Raw genomic sequence first — 20997 nt, 5'->3', positions numbered from 1 at the left:
ATTCGATATGAGTAATCGGTGTTGCCCAAATAGTATTGATATGCACACGAGTCGGTGCTGGGCGCTTGCTCGATTAGTATTGGTTACCAGATCCCGATGCAGTCTTGTGTGCTCCAGCGACAAAGTCACGATGACGGAGAAGAAACAGTCTGTGTGTTCGTAATTAGATGATGAAGTGTGTTTGTATAAAGTTCAATCAGTCGACCAGCAAAAAGGGGGGAGAAGTCAAATCGAAACAGAAACAAGCAATTCGACACACTTCTCGAGCCTCCACAGAGCTTTCGAGAGACCACCGTTCGCCTTCTCAGTTTCAACGTAACTGCAGCTTAGCTCTAGCAAGATGACAATCACCAAGTACAAAGCGGCGGCTGTCACGTCTGAGCCAGGAGTAGGTCATCTCTGCGACAACGACTACTGCGCGGAGGATCTTGCGAGCGCTGACAAGCCATCACAGTGGTTCGACCTCGAAGCCAGTGTACAGAAGACCATCAACTTCATCAATGAAGCAGGCAAAGCAGGTTGCAAGCTGGTGGCGTTTCCTGAAGTTTGTAAGTAAATTCTCTTCAAAGACATTCAAAGATAGCAAGAGGGAAAAGAAGGAAAAGAGAGGGGGAGAACGAAGAGAAAGGACAACTTTCAGTCAGACTTACATGGGTCATAATGCATAGGGATTCCTGGGTACCCTTACTGGATGTGGAAAGTCAACTATCTCCAGAGCCTCCCCATGCTGAAAAAGTATCGCGAGAGCTCTCTTCCCGTCGACTCGGAGGAGTTCCGCTGCATCCGAAGGGCGGCCCGCGACAACCAAATTTACGTCTCACTTGGTTTCTCCGAGATTGATCACGCCACACTCTACCTAGCCCAGGCCCTGATTGATCCCGAGGGCAACGTGATCAACCACCGTCGCAAGGTTAAGCCAACCCATGTCGAAAAGCTTGTTTACGGTGATGGGTCAGGGGATACGTTCTTGTCCGTCACGGAGACCGGGATTGGACGCCTGGGCCAGCTCAACTGCTGGGAGAACATGAACCCCTTCCTCAAGGCACTGAACGTCTCCGCCGGTGAACAGATCCATGTTGCTGCTTGGCCTGTCTACCCTGGCGTCGAGCGCCAGGTTGCGCCCGACCCTGCCACAAACTATGCGGATACTGCGTCAAATTTAGTCACCCCTGCCTATGCCGTCGAGACAGGGACATGGACCCTGGCCCCGTTCCAACGGCTCAGCGTCGAGGGTCTCAGAAAGACGACCCCCGACGGCGTGGAGCCCGAGACGGACCCGTCTCCTTACAATGGCCACGCGCGCATCTATCGCCCTGACGGAAGCCTGGTCGTGAAGCCGGACAAGGATTTTGACGGGCTCCTCTTTGTCGACATCGATCTCGATGAAACCCACCTGACCAAGGTCCTCGCTGATTTTGCAGGGCACTACATGCGTCCCGACCTCATCCGTCTGCTGGTGGACACCAGGCGCAAGGAGCTGATCACTGAGGCGGACCCTGATGGAGGCATCGCGACGTATTCCACTGCCCATCGTCTTGGCCTCGACAGACCGCTGGATGCCAAGCCTGATAACGATTTTCAGGGTGTTGCGGGCAGGAAGAATAAGCAGCAGCGCCAATACGGCACTGCCGGCACAGGCAAGGCTATCTCGGATCTGTAAAGGTGTGTGTGTGTGTGTGTGTGTGTGTGTGTGTGTGTGTGTGTGTGTGTGTGTGTGTGTGTGTGTCTGTTGGTGCGTCTGAAAGGAAGACAGTCACATGCTTTGACGATCACTTTACTTTGCCGGAAACTCTCCGCAGGTGGTACTAAATTAGCTTTCTGTCGTCACTGCACAGAGAAAGTAACAGTCCATTTCGACTGGGGTCTGGACCGCTGTTGGTGCCTTAGTGTCTTGTTAGGCGTATTTCGCGCACATTGGTTACGTCTTGTGGAGCACTTCGCATGGTCGATGACCCCACTGATACTGTTACTTGGGGGCGCAGATGCTGGAATCTTACATTACGACTGTCGAGATACTTACTATGTCGCAGTATATAGGGTACTATAGCACATGAAAAAGTGCTAAGATACACCGAGTATGCAATAAGCTTGAAACCCAAGAACCACCTTCTTCTCTGTACATAGTATATTTCCACAATCATACAGCTACTCTTTCCTCTTCCCAACTCTCTTTTCCTCATGCAACAAGGGAGCAATAAATGCAACGTAAAAATGTCAAGTCTCTGACGAACGAGGTTCAAGAATCCGGAGAGGAGCCTTGGTATTTCTGGAGAAGCCAAACCTCACTGGTGCAGGTGACCTTATCTATGCAAGGGGAAAAAAAAGGTAGGATGACCAAACATAGAATGATTTCTCTTCACATATAGACTCTAGTATCTATTAATCTTGTCATCCCAAACACCTATATCCTTCTTAAGTCGTCATATCAATAAATCTCGGCTCTCCATAATTTTTCTTGCCTGGACTGACCCCATTTTCTTGCAGCGGGCGCACAGTTCCTTGCTTCAGGCACGCAGGAGGAACAAGAAACCATGGTTTGCTGCTCCTCATCCCAGTTGCCATGGGCTTTTCAGATTGTCATCAGGCATCAGACTCGCTCGTATCCCCTGTGTGCCCTCTGTCAGGCACCCGCACCTTGGCCTTGTGATTTGTAACATCGCACGCTGCCTGTTGGTTTCTCGTTAAGCGCGTAAAACGCTCTCCAAACCAGAAATCCCTACTGTCTGCCAGAGGCTCTTCAATCTCGCGAAACTCATCCCCCAGCACCTGAATCACCCGACCATTCCAGCGATCCGCAACATCCAGAGCCTCTTCCGTGTCCAGACCGTAGACATCAACACGCCGGGTCTGCGACGCTGTTGCCGAGTAGAGGAGGGCGAGAGCAACGGTCTCGGGGGTGCTCAGGGGCAGCTCGTTACGCATCCAGGCTATGACAGGCCGGAAGGGAACCATTCTCGTGACGGTAGCCCCTGGAGTTACCCCATTGATGGTGATATTGTCTTTCTCGAGAACATGGCGCAAGACCCTCACGAGGCCAAGTTGCTGTCGGCCAGTAGTTAGCATAATTGCCTTTCTCTTGGGATCAACAAGAGAGCGGGGGAGAGCTAGAACGCAATAAACTCACTCCTGTCCAAGCTAAAGAGGCAACCTTGACCAGCGGGTCTGCCCAGTACCCAGCTGAGCCTCCTGTGATGACAATGCTTCCCTGAACATTGTGCTTCTTCATCTGATGATGAGCCAGCTTGACAGTGTTCAGCACAGCCCGGATGTCGACATCGATTACCTGGTAGCTCTGGGTTGGTTCTAGTAAACGGCCGTCCTCGTCAAACTCATCATCGAGAAAGTTGTGCCCCACGTCTGAGATGCCCGCGTTGGCAAAGACCAAATCCACATGGCCGATACTGTCAAAGGCGTCACGTAGGGCGGCCCAGTTCGTGACGTCGAGCTGGTGGATGTGGAAGTTTTCCCACTCCTCCCAGTCGTCTGCATCCTCATCGTTGGGCTCGCTGATATCAATGTTGTGGACCTTGGCGCCTTTTTCCAGCAAGAGCTTGACGGTGGCTAAGCCAATGCCCGATGAGCCTCCTAATCGTACACAACACAGCGTGTCAGCTTTCGGCACTTCCTTCATCCCAGCCTGCATAGTAAGGTCGCCTTAGTGATGATCAAGAGTGGACATGACTCGGCTCCGCTCGGGATTATGATACGTCAGAGGTGATATAGAGTTCGGTCAACTCACCGGTAATGATAGCGACTTTCCCTTCCAGAGATGGAATCGTTTCCGAGGTGATCTGGAGAGCCATAGTTGAGGATGGATGAGGGTGGTTCGAGGTGTGATTAAACAACCGATGGCATTGCAGCAGATCTCCCTCGACAAAGCATGGGGATGGGGATATATTGGCTTGCGAACCACCTCATTATATCAGACCCTGTCAAACGCCCTCCCTTCCTTCTCGTCGAACCACCCGCGGAGCCGTGATGGCGATTCCTGAACCTAATACTTACTCGTCTATACTGGAAGGAATGTGATCAATCTTCTTGCCAGGGTAAAAAAAAAAAAAAGACAAACAAAATGACCGCAATAAGTGGAGTTGGCCTTTAACAGGATTCCAGTACCAAAGTAGCCACCATTTGTTAAGCGGTTTAACTTTCGGTTTTCAGTTCCTCTTCGCACAAGGTGAGGCCGGAAGGCCGCCTGGTCAGGGGCTCAGACAAACTCTGACCGACAATGCTTGCCCCTCTCTGTTTTCCCCTCCCCTGGACATCACTGCCCAGCCAAGCGAGTATCCCTCTCTGTCTCGAACGGTCCAGAATGGGGATGATCACTAGTAGGAAGGTATCAAGGAGGGCCATGCCCAGGTGGGCCCGCTTCCTCCTGCCAGTCCAGTGGCAATACCTAGTCCAAGTCCGCTGTCCGTCTTTACCCGGAGGATTCTACCTTTTTAGGGTCGAATTGGATGCATGAAGACAAGCAGAAACTTTGGTCGAGCCCAACGCAAGGCATGCTCACGATCCATCCGATAATACAGTGGTCATCTGCCGCTGGGAAGCACGGATACGGTGTAGTAACGATGCATCAAGAGCGGGGGGGCAAGAGCCCATAGATATTCAGCTCAAGGACATACCAAACAAGGAAAGACGCGACAGGTGGAAAGAAAGACTAGAAACTATCGTTCCCTCTTGCAGATACCGTCCGTGTTGCAGCCCCGGAGTCTTTGACCGCAGACCGCAAAGGAGACATCGCCTGATCATGCCAACATATTTTCCCAGTCTGCAGACTAAGCCCTTCGTCCAATGATAACGACGCGGAGAGAACCCCCTTTTCGAAAGGACCCAGAATGTGCTGGCCAGCGAGACCCACCCCAAACCAGCGGGGTTGGCTTGCCAAGACTAGGTTAGCCTATACGAACACGGCCTGGATGCTGCGGTGAAGGGTCCCCCAGGAGCCACGAGGTATGATGAGATGTGATAACCACGCGCTTCTTGCCGTAGTGTTATGGGGTATCTTCTGAGCATCGTTGGCCAGGCTCGGCGGGGCCACCTCTCCTCCTCCCCCAGTGGCGACTCACCGAGGTCAGCTCCTGCACAGCGTACAAGAAAAACCTGGCAAGAACAATAGCGATCATATACGGGTCAACCACTGCCCTTGTCATGTTGTATCATGTGGTCATGGATAGTATGATTAGTTCTCGTATCAGTGCCTCAAGGAGCTTCTCACCGTACCTTTATATCCTTTTACATCGAATCCTCCGAGGTCCATCAGCCATCCTGAACAAGAAATCCTTGAGAGGAGGCACGTAACTTGCCCCTCTCCATGGCGGGAACCCATATGGCGCAATAGTCTCTTCGGGTACTACTACAATGCTATTGTTCTGCATGCGTAGCACGAGGGATAGTGGAGAAGAAACCTCGCGCCGTCACGGTGTACCGCTTCGGGAGGAGTGGATCTCGCCAGGTCCAGGGACTGAGACACCAACGGTGTGGGTACACCGAGGAGTCCGACTCCCTCCTCCCCCTCTTTATTGTGACTACCCACGTATCATGAACGTGGCCATCAGCAGCCCATGTCGTCTTTGACAGCCAAAATGACAGGTCTCGGTACTCGCCTGCTGTTTCGGGCCATCCCCGTATGGCTTGCTGCCCGGACCCGGCTCCACGCTGTTATAACCGATATTGACTATTAGGACCGTAGGCCTCTGGGATTCGCTGGATTTGTTTTGCTCCACTGGGTATGTGGGTAGAACGAGAGAATACAACAGTACTAGATTCTATGGTACTGCTTCCCGCATGACACGCAGATGGTCGTCTAACAAGTGTAAGGTCCTAAGCTTCAGAGGTCCATCCATGGCCTGTTTGTGAAACACGGGCGTTTTGAAATACAAAGAGGCGTATATTGGCCCAAAGTATATCCCGTCAAAAAGGTCTATTTTTGTAATTCCTTTACGAGACACAACACAACTGCTACAGGACAATTTTCCGCACTATCTAGGTTGTGGAAAAAAGAGGAAGAGGGCTAATCTCCACTAGCGAGTCTAATAAGATGAAGGAGGGGAAACTGACTTTCGAGGCATTTAACGCGGTATACTTTTCAACTGATAACATGTTAAAATGTGAGCATCGGTTGGCTAGTCACAATGAGAGGAAGAACATCTGATGGTATGGAGCCATCAACAGCCAATCAGCAGATGCATACGAGCATTCCAGGATGATGAGTCTGCGGTATTACAGCAAGCGACGGCAAGTTGCTCGGCCACGGGCGTCCCAACAGGACGGTTCGCCCCAGTCCGGTCCACAGTGGTCGGCCCGTCGGCAGCTCAATATATACTCTGAGCTGTTGGACGGTAGACGAGAACAAGGTTGAAAGCACATGCTGTTGGTCCTGTAGGTGCTGGCCATTGCACTTTGTATTTCTCTGTCCCTCTCCTCTCCTCTCCTCTCCTCCTCCTCTCCTCCTCCTCTCCTCCTCCTCTCCTCCTCCTCTCCTCCTCTGTCTTTACTTTCTCTCTCTCTACCTCTCATTCCTAAATCATCCAATGTCTCCACTCATCATGGGCCAGTTTCCTTCCGCTCCATACGTCTCGCAGCTTGTCAGCGTTGTAGCGTCACACAATGAGTCACACAATGAGTCACACAATGAGCCGGACAAGCCTCGAACCCTTCCAGATGTGCCAAAGCCAGAGGAATCAAAGACTCTAGAATCGGAACTTCGAACGGTCATCATCAAGTTTCTCAAAGACATCGGTTACAAGACCCCCCCTCGGATTAAGAATGACGCTCTCTGGAAAACAATGCTCGAAAGAGCCAAGGAGACTGGAGTTGATCTTACAAGCCCGCATTCCCGGCGTTGTTTTGAAGTTGGCTTCACTTACGCAGCTGTAAGTTTAGCCTCATTACCCTCCGCCTACTCGTTGTCCTCTCCTTTTCTCTTCCAGTCTTTCCATCCTCCTCTCTGCCTCCTGCCTCCATTATAACTAACATGTATGCACAGGTATGTTATCCTAGCCTACCTCTCGGAGCACAAGTATACGCGGGCCTCCACACATGGCTTGGCACTCAAATCGACGACCTGCCTATGAAGGAACATGTGCGCGAGTTTCAACAACGTTTTTACAACGGTGAAAAGCAGCTCAATCTCGTTCTTGAGGGATATGCCAGCGTTCTGCGATCGACCTATGATGTGTGGGACAATGTTACCGCCAACTTCATTATCATATCATCCCTCGCCTTCATCAATTGCAATGTGTTGGAAGAGAGACCAGAGTTCCAGGCCATGGTGCCTACCAAGGGTGGACGCCGCTGGCCTCATTACTTCCGGGACAGAGAAGGGGTGCCGGACGCCTATTCATACTTCACTTTCCCAAAGGCTACCCATCCAGACATAGGCATGTTCCTTGAGGCCATACCGGATATAGGTCGGGTCCTGAATCTTTGCAATGATGTTCTTTCGTAAGTTTTGCCATCCTGTACGACAGACCATACCGTTGACCACTTCCACTAACGACATCATCAGATTCTATAAGGAAGAGAAGGCTGGAGTTACCCTGAATTACATCCACCAGAGAGCCAATTACGAAGGTAGAGATGTTATCTCTGTCATCAAGGATGCTGCCGAGGAGTGTCTGGAGGCACAGAGACGGATTGAAATAGTCCTCGATGGCCGTGAGCCGTACAGGTCAGCTTGGATGGACCACTTGCAAGGTTACATCCACATGCACAAGACAACAAAGCGGTACAGACTCAACGAGATCGACCTGGCAGAGGAAAAGAGCTGCAAGGTCCGTTGGGGCGCCATGGCCGTATCAGTTGACCTTGGGCGGCCTCAACAGCAACCTTCCGACGAACTCGGTGGTCTCTATACTCTGTCTAGTCAACATACGACTGATGCAGAAGCGGTTCAAAGCTAACGGGGCTTGAGGAAGCTCTCCGAAATCTTCTTTACACACTTTCCTTGTAACAAAGGGATCTCCCGGCGTTGGATATCTTGTTTATGAGCACACACTACCAGATTGTCTTTCCCCTCGCATGACGATACCAAGCGCTCCCACAACACATGCCTAATGACTCAATTCATGACAACACATCTTCTTCCTCGCCAGAATGACAATGTTATATCTCATTAGCGTCGTTTACCATTCGGTCTATATCACATTAGCATAGCATCTCCCTAGCATTAGCTTTTCCAACCATTCATCTTGTCAGCTTTCAACTCTCATGTATAGCTCTGATCCCAAACTTGATTAGACAATTGATGATCCACCAAGTACAAACAATACAGATGAACATCCTCCCACACCCTTGAGAGAAAATGAGAAGCATTATGACCCTAAAAAAGTCTGATTACGCACTGATAATGACTGCTAGGATGTGAAATCTATCCTGAGCACCATGATATGTAGTCTACTGCTGACATAAGGCTGCCAAAACCAGGCTGTCTGCCGGCGCTATGCATTCTTGTGTAACGTCGGAGAGCCAACATTTACGGCCGGCAGACGTCACTCTGCACGCCTTTTTTCACGTGATCAAACGTTCAGAAGGCCACCTGCGAAATGGTCAAGGAATTCATCAAGGAATCCTAGGAGCAATCCGAGCACAAAGAGTGTTGACATAGAACTGCGTGGCTTTGCTACACATTCTCGTCATTACCCGCATTTCACAGGACTTTTGCACCATGGACTCTGAACAGTGGGTGAAAGCTTTATCGCTTGGTGTAGCCCCTTGCGGCGGCCTTGAGATGTCGTTGACATGTAGTCTCAAGGACAACTATACGTCCTTCCAAGATCTGTAGTATGGCTAGGGTGCCCAGGAACCTCGAGCTGATTGAGTCGGCAAAGCAAGTCATAAGCATCGATTGCCCTTGGTGATACTGTGGGCAGTATTGCCAATAACCTGAAGACTGGAAAGCCTAGTTCAGGATCTGTCTCAAGCTCTGCACTCTCTCGCCCCAGCTAGCGCTTATAGAACCCAAGCGTAACAATATGCTTACAACATATTGAAATTTTCAAGAACGTCAAGATTTGCTCAGCTAATGTAGAGGTGTCAGATAGCTTGCCGGCGTGAATAGATGATGGTGTAGTTGGAGCAGGTGCATGAACGATGCCGAGAGGTTGAGGTGGCAGTTGTGGTAGTGATACTGGCTAATATGATATGGAACAGACGGAATACCACCACTTCGGTTTTGGGATGATTTGATCACCGGAGATCAAAGTCGAAGTCTTCGTGTCATAGTAACTTACAACAAACAGGAGGATCGTTTCGTGAACAGTACTGATTGTAACAAAGGCAAAAGAGAAGATGGGATAGAGCGGTGACTTGGGCTCTTGGAACGTGAGGAGAACTGTGTGCACGCTTTACGCCACTTATGGGATGGCTTGCCCAACTGCATATTATTCACGAGGCTGAACCAAACGCGTAGAAAAGACGATCGAATGAGAAAACACCAAAAAATCTATGTTGAGACGATAGATAGAAACATACGCTTCAGTTGAGAATAGACCTTGATTTTCTGAATGTGTTTCACTATTCAACATCACTAAGATTGGTCATCAAGTGCATGTTGTTTCGAAATCGCGTTGGCAGTGATCCAGTGGAACCTGGACTGGCGTGAGTGAGGCATAAATATGTGCTAGAGAATGTTGAAAGGTTTAGCCACGTTACCAGTGCGCAGATAGAAAATAACAATACTAAATGAAAAAAGTTTCTGCTCGTGCGCAATGAGCTTAAAAAGGGAAAGGGGACTGATGAAATTGGCTTTGAGCTTATGCTCGAATGTGCTATAATAGACGATTATCGTGTCAGGCGTCCCCATGGCATTTATCTTGGATAAATTGAGGAATGAACAGATAGGTGGGCGTATCTCCAAGATTGCAGGTCACATAATTACCTCTTATGTTGGCATATTGCTGTGTTATTATCTTTACTTGGATCTCTTGTATGAAAATGTCCGGAATCTCATCATCTAGTTGATCACGTACCAGTTACAAGTATGATAGCTCTACCTTGGCAGCCAAATGGGAAGACCCAAATCGGTTATTTGAGAAGCTGTAGAACCCGTAGTACCATTGCAAGCAACTCATTAATCTGGATAAAATTCAGGCATGGATCTATGTAGAAATTCCTCCGCGCACTATTTGATCTTGAGCACGTCGATGCCAAGAGAACAGAATTTTCGTAGAGATGAAACCTGAGCTTGCCCTTGATGACCTGGAAATAAGCGCATCGAAACATATCAAGATGATCATCAGGGGTCTTTTTCGGGCTTGAGTAAAAAATTAATTCTGATGCGATCATACGAATATCATAGAGTGTACAGACAGAGATGGATGTTGATCTCCTTCCGTTTCGGTTCTATCCGTTCCGAGAGGCTGTCAGCACAAAATCTTACCGAATCAGATCATGAATACTTATGTTGCAAGGAAAGATGTGAGTTGAACACACGGCGTAGTTGCCAAGAGGAATTCCACCAGAGGAGCAAGACTGAGCTCACCTCGTCGTAGTATCGACTACTTGAAGAACCCACGAGGCAGGTTTTTGAGTCCGCAAGAATGTACAGTGCAAGCACTTGAGAGATTTGAGTGTCCTTTGATGACTTCATACGTGGGGCAAGATCACCAGCTCGTTTCTCGTCGGATCGTACGATATTTCGATCAGCGTACTGCAACATTTTGCCGACATATCATGACTTGTTAAGTACAAGGATGCTGCGGACTGGACAAGGCTTTGCTCGGATTCAAATGGTCCAGCATTCAAGACGGACTGGGAGAGGTCACAGTAGATGAGATCTTGACGCAATGATAGAGAAGCGTAGAGAATCAAACATTAATGAATATTACTTTATCTTCGTCTGCGAATAGTATCATGATTGATGAGACCTAAAACATTTAAAAAGGCAGTAAATAGTAGATCACATCTCTTAGAAGGATCGCATCGTATTTAATCGGTTGAGAAGTCCCATCGCTTATGCATTTTGATAGTCATGTCTAACAAATTATGTAACATGGAAGTGAACCAATATCCATCGTTTTTCCTCCCGGTCCTATGTACAATTTTCCATAATTCAAGTCCAGATTTACAGCGCCGTGTACAGGCAAGAGTCGGGGGTCTCAGCCTTGGTAGCCCGGACCGAGATGCCTGTGCAGTTCAGGTTGCCAGCTGGGTTAGCCACACCAGCATCCACCCAGATGGTGTAGGCGCCATTCAGCCAAGGGCAAGCAATGAAGGACAAATTGTTGTAGGTCAGGTCGTTGTAAGCATCGAGGGCAAAGCCGGTCTGTGAGCCCGGAGCGGGCTGAGCACCGGTGGTGTAGCCGATAATGCCCTGGCCCATGCCGGAGGCGTCGACGAAGGCCTGTTGGTAGGGTGCCGAGGTGCTGTAGAGGTTGAGGGAGGCGTCCTCGCCCAGGAAGAAGGTGGCGAAGTTGGACTCGGTGTCGCACTCAGCGCCCTGTGCGGTAAGGCCGACAAAGAAGGTGTTGTTGGCGGCCTGGAAGCTCTGCAGGTGGACGGGAGAGCCCGAACGGAGGGCAGTGAGGCCGAAGGCGTCGCCGACCGCAATGGTGTCGCGAACCTTGACCTGAGGAGCAGCGGCAGCGGCGCCGACGAGAGAGAGAAGGGCGAGCATGTTGGACTGCATGTTGGATAGTTTTTTTTTGAGGGTGGTGATGGTGGAAACACGAGAAGAGTGTCGATGAAGATTTGTTTAGTGGGGTGATGAGAGAGAAGTCTGGAGTTGTTTGATGAGGATGATAATGATAGTCGCATGGAATATCATGAGCAGACAACAAGCTTATACTTATACTAATCCATCCTTCATCTCGAAGGCAAACCATCTCGTAACTTCTCTTGGCACACGTCTAAATCACCCTTTTCTCAACGAGGCTAGGTCCCTAGGCTGTACACGGTGCCTGTGCAGTGCCGATGAATCCATGACGATCATTCTGGACACTCAAAAACAACACGGGCTTTGTTCGCCCCAAAGGCTCTGCCCAACAAAAGCCCACCAGACATGTCAGCCGCAGAGGAGACTTGCTAGCCCTTCCGAACCTATCACGCCTCGGAAACGGTCCTCTGCTGTCTTCTTTGCAGCCCCAAAAAATGAAGCTTGTTTCCTCCCGCACGGTTAACTGGAATAAGGTTCGGACGGAGTTGCCGTTTCTCCTGATTTTCTCCGCCGGTGGGTCTCTCCGCTTTGCTCAGCCCAACGGCCAAGGCCTGCAGCCGACAAATACGGGATGATCGCCCATCCCAAGCGGTTCTTGTGTTACTAATTTGAGGTCGGACCAAAAAAAAAAAAAAAGAAAAGGTGGGCTAGCACAGAGAGGACTGACATGTGCCAAGCGCTTGATGGAAAGCGCTGCAACGTTCCGCTTGTGGCGGGCCAAACCAACGCAGCAATGTATCCGCTGCAGTGCCGAAATTACAACCAGAGAAACTTCAGGAGTCTTCTTGACAGGTTCACCGCCGCCACCTCCAGACATGAGGTTGTAGAATCTTCGATCCGATGTGCAGTGTCTTGCACACTGGCAGACAAGAGATGTGGTTCAAGATTCACAAATCACCCAGGTAGCCTCGGCGTCCTCATGTTAAGAAATCATTACGTCAAGCTGGGTCTCTCTTTGGAAGGCTCTGCCAGGGAGAAGCACATAGCCGTGTTCCAAGGATGTATGTTGCTTGAATTGGAATCTCGGCACCAATCACAGAAGTGGCATACGGCAGATCCAGGTAGATTAAGGCGCTCTCCGGCCCTAGCAAGGCCTTAGCAAGGCCTGACAAGGAACTCGAGGATTGAGAATTCATCGCAGGACGGAGGGTCCCCACAAAAGTAAGCCTTACATTCGTTTCCTGCACATACACGAAATTGCTGACTTGGAACAACCATAGCAACGTAGTTGATCAATGTATATACATGAAACAATATCGATTTGTTTACTCTAATAAGTGTAACCTGTTGCAACAAACCAGTCCAGGACGAACTGTTTCTTGGCAGCCGTGGCAATGGAGTCTGCGCCCCAGGAGTCACCCAGCCACATGGTCGTCCCGTCATTGCCACTCGCGGGCCAGTACGTCAGGTTCCCGCTGCTGCCGGTCCCGTTCCCGTTCGGGTTGCCATATTTGATGAAGTTGACCCAGTACTGCACCAACTGTGCCTGGACTGTATAGTCGCTCGAGGTCCAGCCGGCATCAGGGTAGTTGTACGGGATGTTATTGAACACGTATAGCTGCTCAGCGCCGTGGTAAGTGCCCTGGGTATTCGGCGCAACGAGGGAAGAGTCAATCGGTGGAGAGTGGTCGAAATAATAGGTGTAGACATTGGCACCGTTGCTGCTGTTCAAGCTGGCATATTCTTGGACGCTCGCGTCATTGGCAATGCCTGTATAAAAGTCTTGACCCCATTGCCTGTGATGTTGCAAACGCAAAGTTAGAACATGATCTGAGATCCTAAATTGGAGCAAGGGAAAAAAAACCACAACGGGGTTGCAAAGCTCACCAAGAAGACACTCGGCCGACGACTTGGAAGAAATCATTACTATTGTTGTTTGCCTGTGCGTCGGTCTCGCCTGGCCAGAGCTCGTAAAAGGTCGACGTCAGGTTCGTATTCGAGAAGAACTGGTCAAAGAACTGCTTGTAGCTTGCAACAGTGAGACCAGGATCTAGCATGGCGCCAGACTCATCGGCGTTGTTTCCAGTCAAGACCGGAACGTCTGCGTGTGCATTGTACTTGAGGCTGTCTATAAATAACACAAATGCCACGTTAGCCGTCAACTTTCAGTAACAGGGGGTAAGCAACGTGCGCCATCATTCCCATACGAACCTCCATATGTGTACTGCAACACGTATCCATCAAGGACTGGCCTGAACAGAGGCGGGTCCATAAAGGCACTCGACTGGTTGTACCACACTGTGTCATCAAAGGTTGTGTCGTCTTCAAGGTAGTACATCCCATCCCCTGAGAGAAGCTCCGCCACGGTGATCTGTCGCGCTTCCTCAATCGTGGTGGCGTTGAACTGTGCGATAAACTCTTGACCCTGGGCGAGGGCTGTGTCCATCGTTCGATACGAGGTCGCGAGGGAGCCCGTCAGCGGATCGAGGGGCGAGCGAGCACCGCTCTCAGGGATCGCACCTGCAATCATCCCAGAAGCAAGAGGGCTGTAAAACATGTCCAGCGCACATGACGATCCTGAGGACTGTCCGCCGACTGTAATCTTCTGAGGATCACCGCCAAAGTATTGAATCTGGTCGCGGACCCACTCGACAGAGGCAATCATGTCCATCACACCATAGTTGCCGCTGACGTTGTGTGGAGACTCTGCAGCCAGCTCAGGATGGGCGAGGTAGCCAAGAGGTCCTGTTCAATGAAAACACACAATATAGTGTCAGTAAATCACGAAACGTTCTCTCCTGCTTAATTACCCCGAGAACCAGAAGAGAAGGGACCTTCAAAGCTTACCCAGCCGGTCGTTGATAGTCACCACGACAATACCCTCAGCAGCAAGTCCCGAGCCGTCAAAGGTTATAACCTCGCCGCTGCCGTCCCAAAAGCGCCCACCATGCATCCAGAGAAACACTGGCTGCTTGGCGTCCAAGTCTAGATTCGACGTCCAGACGTTCAGATACAGGCAGTCTTCACTGACAGGCAGATACATGTTCGTCCAGATGCTCTGGTTGATATTGGAAAACGTTTGTATACATTGATTCCCAAAGGCCGTGGCGTTGAGGACTTCTGAGCCCCAGGGTGCGGGCTTGACGGGCGGCCGCCAGCGAAGGTCGCCCACGGGTGGCTCTGCATAGGGAATTCCCTTGAACGTCGAGACGCCCTCGCGGAACTCGGATGTGGCACCCATGATGTGGCCATAGCTGGTGCGTACTATGGGGTTTGCCGACGAGGAGACGACGTGTGGGACGAGGGCCAGGGCCGCGAGAGCAGCACCAGCGAGACGTGAGAAAGCCATGCTTTGAGATCTCGGTCGTCCTCTCAGATGGTCGACTTGAAAACTAACCAAGACGGCTCCATCATGCCTCTCGACACAGACTGTACGAAAGGACACGCGTCGTACTTAAATATATGAGGAAATCCGCAGTCACGCATACACAGCTCTATCGATGGATGTTCGGCACCCCCCACCACGGAACGCCGTCTTCTCCGAGGCGGTGGCATCATTCTTTTTTGCGTCTGTAATTGACGATCGGATTTGGATGAGGGAATTGCCGGCACAAAGAAGTTCTTCTCAGGTTTTTCACCGCTCCGCATATGCTATTCCCCGCAGTGCTGGAATTCCAGGGTTACATTCTTGAATAAAACCTTGTATGACTATGAATAAGATTCAGACGTCTTACGTCGTCGTGCGTTCTCGGCCGAGTCTAAGCCCGGGGATAAATCTAAAGGATTGACTTTTGGAAGTTTAACATCGTTACAGAGTTGCACAAGTTGTCATATTTAGCACAGGACAAGTAATGTATTATACAATTACAGTCTAATTACGGCATTGGCCGTCACCGTTGCTGGCATCGGACTTCAGAATTAAAGAGCAACGATTCAAACACCTGCATGAAGAGTAGGGGAGGGGGTGGTCATTCTGCTCCACTAAATCATCCGAACGCCTCCAACTCGGAAATGAGATCTCTCCACTTAACCCTGATCCTGATCCAACGTCTGTACTTGGCACTGCTCATCAGGTCAGTATCACAACATCTGTAGACGATATGGTGAGGAGCAGGTGATATCGAGCATTTCAAATGTGGAGCATGCGGGCATCTCGAGGGACCAGAATAAACGCGGACACAGAAAAACAAAATAAGAATGACGAGTCTCACCATGTTGTAGTAGACTCCCCTCCTAGCAAGGAGAAGAGCGTGAGTGCCTTGCTCAACGACCTCGCCTTTACACCCGAGAACAAAGATCACGTCTGCATCTTGAACGGTGGCCAGTCGATGTGCCACGACGACCATGGTCCGACTACCCTTGGTTGCTGCCAGGGCCGCCTGAACGCGCGCTTCAGTTTCACTGTCGAGACTACTTGTCGCCTCGTCGAGAAGCAACAAGCCAGTCTGGCGGATCAGCGCACGCGCGAGGGAGATGCGCTGCTTCTGTCCGCCAGACAACGCAAGACCTCCAGTACCAATATTGGTCTCGTACCCGTCGGGAAGAGAAACAATAAAGTCGTGGATGCCGGCAGCGAGCGCAGCTTGATGGACCTCCTTGTCGGTTATGAGACCCGCGCTGCTGTCATGGTCATTCTCTCGGCTGTGTACGCCCAGAGTGATGTTCTCGCGAATGGTACCGCTGAATAGGCTGGGTTCCTGAGCCACCAGCGAGATCCCCCGCCTGTAACTTTCCAGGTTCAAATTGGCAATGTCGATGCCATTGAGTAGAACCTGGCCTTGTTGTGGCGCATAGAATCTTTCGATGAGCGATATCACAGTCGTTTTCCCCGATCCCGATGGTCCTACGATCGCCACGAATTGCCCTCTGCCGATCTTCAGACTGAGATCACTGAAGATCTGGGCAGAGCGTGTAGGGTATTGGAAGCTGACATTACGAAACTCGATATCGACTCCAGTTTTCTTGCTGTGCTCCACGGCCAGGCCCCAGCTATCGTTGTCAAAACCCGAGTCTTCGTCGTCTTCTCTGCTCGCCAGGATACGCTCAGCTGCCCTGGTCGCACTGGAGATATTGGGGCTCAGGCTGAGCCATTGACCTGTGCTTGTGCCGCCTTGCAGTACAGCGATATAGACGACCATGTATTGGAACGGGGAGTACTCGTGGTCACCCAGTAACTGACCGCCATACCACAACACGAAGGCCATGCAGAGCAAAGTGATACTCTCGCTCAACGAGAACAACATCACCGACACTGTGGCCTTGTGGAAAGCCTTCTTGATGTGTTCTAGCAGCATCTGCTCATATCTTTGGCAGATGCTGTCCTCCAGAGTGAGGCTCACGACCGTCCGGATCGACGCGATGCTTTCGCAAGCGAATCGAGCACTCTCGGCAAAAACGGCTTTGTTCATTTGGTCGAGGGCCATCTCGTACCGCATCCGGTAGATCATGGATCCCATAACAACTGGGAGAGTTGTCAGGAGCGCCACAAGCGTGAGCTTCCAGCCGAACACCATGGCTAGAGCAATGCATCCAAACAAGTTGATCGAAGATGTGATGACGGAGGCCATGTGGATCCCCACCAGCTCTTGCAACTGTGTAGGGTCTGTCGACAGCCGACTCGTCAAGGCCCCAACCGAGTTGTTCTTATCATTATCAAAGAATGATGCCGGTTTCTTCAACATATTGGCAAAGTACTCTTTCCGGTACGCCCTTGTAATGGCGAAACCCAGCTTGGTGGTAGACCAACCCAGAGCAACGTGGCCAAATCCGACACCAACGGCCAGAGCGGTCATCATGAGGACCCAGAAGTTGACGATCACTGAGAGATATGCATCCCAGAACGAGAAGAGAGACACGAGCTCTGCAAACAGGTAGGCCTGCAGCGGCGTGGCTGCACCGGCAGCGAGGGCGCCAAAGAGCATCACTGCGTACGCTTTCCAGCGGAAGGACTGTTCGTACAATACCGACCATAGCCTCCGCCATACCCCAAAAGATACTGGCTCACCGAGGACCTTCACGCGCCCTTCCACTATGTCCTTTTCATCCTCAGCATCGACTTTACCCGCGGAAGGCTTGCATATTTCTCTGTGTTGCATAACATGCGCTTCATCTTCTGACACGCATTCCGTGTCTGTCAAGGTTGTCGACGCCGGGCGCACTCCCTCAGCATCAGCTTCTTCCTCAGCTGTATCAAGATTTTGGGCGAGGACCAATCGAGAATAGACCCCGTCAGTTTCAGCCAGAAGACTTGTGTGCGTTCCCTGCTGCACCACCTGCCCCTTTCGCAGGACTACGATGTGGTCGGCCTTTTGTATGGAGCTCAGGCGATGAGCAATAACGATAGTGGTACGACCGCGACTAGCACGATCGAGAGCTGCCTGTACGATCTGCTCGCTTCGAACGTCAATGGCAGAGGTTGCTTCGTCGAGGATCAGAATACTTGGCTGTTTGACAATTGCACGGGCAATTGCTAGGCGCTGGCGCTGGCCACCAGAAAGCTTCGATCCGGACTGTCCAACAGTTGTTTGGTACCCCTAAAATTTGTCAATCAGCCTCTTTCCGATCGAATCGGGGTTTGTGCACCACCAAATACGATTCGAAATGTCATCACATACCTCTGGAAAACGTGAGATGAAATCATCCGCAAAGGCATCTCTGCATGCTTGTTCAATCATTCGGGTCTTCACGTCACTACTGGCGTGCTCCCAAGGAGTTCCCATGAGTCCGTACTCGACATTCTTGTAAATGGAAGTGTCAAAGAGTGCGCTGTCTTGCTGTACGAGCCCGATCTGGTTGCGCCACCATTTCGGGTCGATCTCGTTGAGTTTTCTCCCTGAGATGGCCACGAGCCCGTTTCTGAAGTGAAGAACCTGAAATTCGTGAGCAGACTGCGGTTTAACCTCCAGGTCTCCATGTTTGGTTGCACAAGGCGCTGTGAGGAACTTACAAAGGGATTGAGTATAGGATCCCCGTCGAATTCATACCATCTCTGGATAATCCCGACAAGAGTACTCTTTCCATGGCCTGAGGGCCCGACCAGGGCACTGCGCTACTCGCGTCAGGCTACTAAAGGACTTCTTGGGCCTACAAGAACTACTTACCTTCCCAGCGGGAAACGTCAGCGTCAAGTTATCAAGCACTTTGACGTCTGCTCGTGCTGGATAGGTGAAGTTGACATTTTCCAAAGTGATATCGCCGCATGGAGATACATCTTTTGACGTGCCGAGAACGGGCTTGGGAAACTTGATGATGGTGTGGAAGATGGCAATGGCGTCTGCTGCTTGAAATGCAGCGGCTATGGGTGTTGATAACTGGCTCAGGGACGTCGCCATCTGGATGTTGGAGAGGAGTACACTGGGTAGGAAAAGGTCAGTCTGTGCACAGCATGATCGTAAGTATCTGGGAACAGTTTACTGACACAATAAGAGGTTCCGGACTGGTGATCTCCAGAAGCATGTACATCTCGAAGGCTGCCCAAAACGCAAGTGCGAATGTTCTGAAAATCGTCATTGGGTTCAGTAATCAAGCCACCATGTTCGGCCATGGGAATATTCTCGAGTACTCACGCGTATACAAAAAAGTGTACTTGTTTAATATCAGCGTGCTGCCATTGCCAATTACTTCACTGCAGAAAACTTACTCAAACCATTCTGCAAAGCAACCAAAGAGCCCATCGTCTTGCCCCTACGATGACCCTCATCCACAATTTTTGCATACAAGCCTTCGATCTTATAGCTGGCGCCAAGGGCCGCAAGCACACGTGCTGCATTAGGTGTCAACCACTCGGAAGCAACATTGCTTGCTTTAATGTCTTGTTCCAGGACCGCGGCCACAATACTAGCGATCCGAGGCGTTACCAGAGTATAAACTGTGGCAATGCAAATGAACCCAAGGCTCGTCACAAGCGTCAAGTACCAGTCGTACATGAATGCAACGGCCAAGGATCCGATAATCATGGAGATTCCCGAAAAAATGTTGCCCATTCTCTCCGAGATGCCAAGCTGTAAATTGTTTGCCACTGTGGTAATGATAGACGCAGTTTGGCCTGTTGGCAACATATCCAACGTCGATATTGGCAGGCTAAAGAGCGAGCGCAGATACACTGTTCTGACGTTTGCTGAGATCCGCAGACTCGTCAAGCGTAGGCCAAGCTGTTGTCAAGCGTAGTTTCAGCAGGTGAATGTCTACTCCAGGGCCAGCAAAACAGCGAGGGAAGAAACCAACATTTGATGCATAGGTGAGAACAAACTTGACTAAAAAGACAAATGTGATGTTCTTTCTGCACGCAAGTGGTCAGTCGTCAGTGTCTCATTCCAGTTCATGAACGAATTGCATATCTTGACTTGATGTCAATCCATCTTGCAAGTACGGTGTCACAAGGACGTGCATACACTGTCTCGTTCACCCCTCGGAGAAACTCGGCCTCAGTCTCTTGAGAGCTTTGCTTGAAGAACTCAGTAAACGTTGCCGTAAGCTGCCCTGTAATCTATCATCAGTTCTCCGTGAGAATACATAGCTATTATAGCGAAAGGCATACCAAAAAGAATGTATGTCACAGGCATCGTAAGCCCAGCCGCGAAAGAAGCCAAACATGATGCTGCTGCGATAGCCCGGTCGGTCAGACTCGCGTACGAGAAAATCGCCTAATCATCGCCTTGTCAGTCTCGTCTTGGAAAATCTTGGTAAATTCGACAGCGAAAAAGGCAGGTATTTCCTACTATGAAATTGGTAAGGGCTGCCTTCTTCTCAGGTGAGAGCCCCAATAGACTCGCTCCATCAGTGCCATGATCTTCTGACATCGTCTCTAAACCAAACAGGGTATATGAAAAAACAAAATGAATATGCAAGAATCCTCATTGGGGTTGAGGAAACGGAGTCAAACAGTCAACAGAGGGATCATTGGTATAGCATTGATTAGCACCGGCGCACCTGAGCCTCGTTGGTTCAGCGAGACTTTCTGCTCACCGATTGGCCGCCACAATGTCTCGTGAGGCATCGACAGATTGATTGAGTCTTTCGGCGCCAATGTCCTGTATGGAGAGGATCGGCTTCAGCAATTCCGCCATGTCTATCATCACCTTTAGTCTGGAGTTCAACGTTTCATTCAAGAAGGGGGCTGTTTGAAGAGGCAAACCTTAACGGAAGGATGTAACAAGCCACGGGTTGTGGTCCAAGGCTGTATTTCGAACATGGGTGTCGATGAAGTGGATACCCAGATCTAGGCTTGTTTCCTGGCAGCCGCCTTGAATCGAGGGTAGGTGGGCTAGTGTTACAGCTTATACGGATACGAAGGTTCAACTTGGCGGCACGACTGTCAGGTCTCAGTTTGCTGTGCTTGCTCTGGTGCACAGACGACTAGATTGTTTACCCAAAATCCAGGCGCAGATCATCTGGGTTTAATC

General features: G+C 50.4%; 6 protein-coding genes across 6 annotated transcripts; 2 read left to right on the top strand and 4 right to left on the bottom strand.

The window, feature by feature from the left end:
- The first annotated feature begins 238 nt into the window (after positions 1-238).
- On the top strand, positions 239-2099 carry M406DRAFT_347121 (uncharacterized protein). The gene is made up of 4 exons (XM_040922254.1): positions 239-388; positions 455-548; positions 669-1583; positions 1638-2099. Exons 1-4 carry the CDS (start codon positions 341-343, stop codon positions 1658-1660), a joined length of 1080 nt encoding a protein of 359 aa, XP_040774358.1. The 5' UTR covers positions 239-340; the 3' UTR covers positions 1661-2099.
- A 481-nt stretch (positions 2100-2580) lies between these two features.
- M406DRAFT_74013 (uncharacterized protein) lies at positions 2581-3803 on the bottom strand (the record flags this gene model as incomplete). Its single annotated transcript, XM_040925686.1, has 3 exons — positions 2581-3042; positions 3125-3585; positions 3740-3803. The coding sequence occupies 3 exons, from the start codon at positions 3801-3803 to the stop codon at positions 2581-2583; spliced, it is 987 nt and encodes a 328-aa protein (XP_040774357.1).
- Positions 3804-6548: 2745 nt separating this feature from the next.
- M406DRAFT_331917 (terpenoid synthase) lies at positions 6549-7882 on the top strand (the record flags this gene model as incomplete). The annotated part of the gene is made up of 4 exons (XM_040920683.1): positions 6549-6875; positions 6989-7446; positions 7511-7775; positions 7868-7882. 4 exons carry the CDS (start codon positions 6549-6551, stop codon positions 7880-7882), a joined length of 1065 nt encoding a protein of 354 aa, XP_040774356.1.
- A 2950-nt stretch (positions 7883-10832) lies between these two features.
- M406DRAFT_357066 (putative cell wall protein) lies at positions 10833-11731 on the bottom strand. Its single transcript, XM_040923583.1, has one exon. It carries the CDS (start codon positions 11627-11629, stop codon positions 11066-11068), a length of 564 nt encoding a protein of 187 aa, XP_040774355.1. The 5' UTR covers positions 11630-11731; the 3' UTR covers positions 10833-11065.
- Positions 11732-12926: 1195 nt separating this feature from the next.
- Positions 12927-14945, bottom strand: M406DRAFT_261836 (alpha/beta-hydrolase; the record flags this gene model as incomplete). Its single annotated transcript, XM_040917472.1, has 4 exons — positions 12927-13347; positions 13484-13724; positions 13808-14341; positions 14444-14945. 4 exons carry the CDS (start codon positions 14943-14945, stop codon positions 12927-12929), a joined length of 1698 nt encoding a protein of 565 aa, XP_040774354.1.
- Positions 14946-15582: 637 nt separating this feature from the next.
- M406DRAFT_74009 (uncharacterized protein) lies at positions 15583-20157 on the bottom strand (the record flags this gene model as incomplete). Its single annotated transcript, XM_040925685.1, has 10 exons — positions 15583-18105; positions 18211-18465; positions 18543-18644; positions 18697-18949; positions 19014-19091; positions 19162-19180; positions 19236-19746; positions 19820-19874; positions 19987-20074; positions 20133-20157. The coding sequence occupies 10 exons, from the start codon at positions 20155-20157 to the stop codon at positions 15583-15585; spliced, it is 3909 nt and encodes a 1302-aa protein (XP_040774353.1).
- Positions 20158-20997: the final 840 nt, after the last annotated feature.

This window comes from Cryphonectria parasitica (assembly GCF_011745365.1).
Source record: "Cryphonectria parasitica EP155 unplaced genomic scaffold M406scaffold_6, whole genome shotgun sequence".
NCBI lineage: Eukaryota > Fungi > Ascomycota > Sordariomycetes > Diaporthales > Cryphonectriaceae > Cryphonectria > Cryphonectria parasitica.
This window is presented reverse-complemented; position numbering and strand designations above follow the sequence as displayed.

Excerpts from the sequence above, each read along its gene's own strand:
- M406DRAFT_357066 (XM_040923583.1), bottom strand. The coding sequence starts at position 11,629 with ATGCAGTCCAACATGCTCGCCCTTCTCTCTCTCGTCGGCGCCGCTGCC.
- M406DRAFT_347121 (XM_040922254.1), top strand. The coding sequence starts at position 341 with ATGACAATCACCAAGTACAAAGCGGCGGCTGTCACGTCTGAGCCAGGA. Across the intron at positions 389-454 it reads CTGTCACGTCTGAGCCAGGA|TGGTTCGACCTCGAAGCCAG; the intron begins GTAGGTCATCTC and ends AAGCCATCACAG. Across the intron at positions 549-668 it reads GGTGGCGTTTCCTGAAGTTT|GGATTCCTGGGTACCCTTAC; the intron begins GTAAGTAAATTC and ends CATAATGCATAG.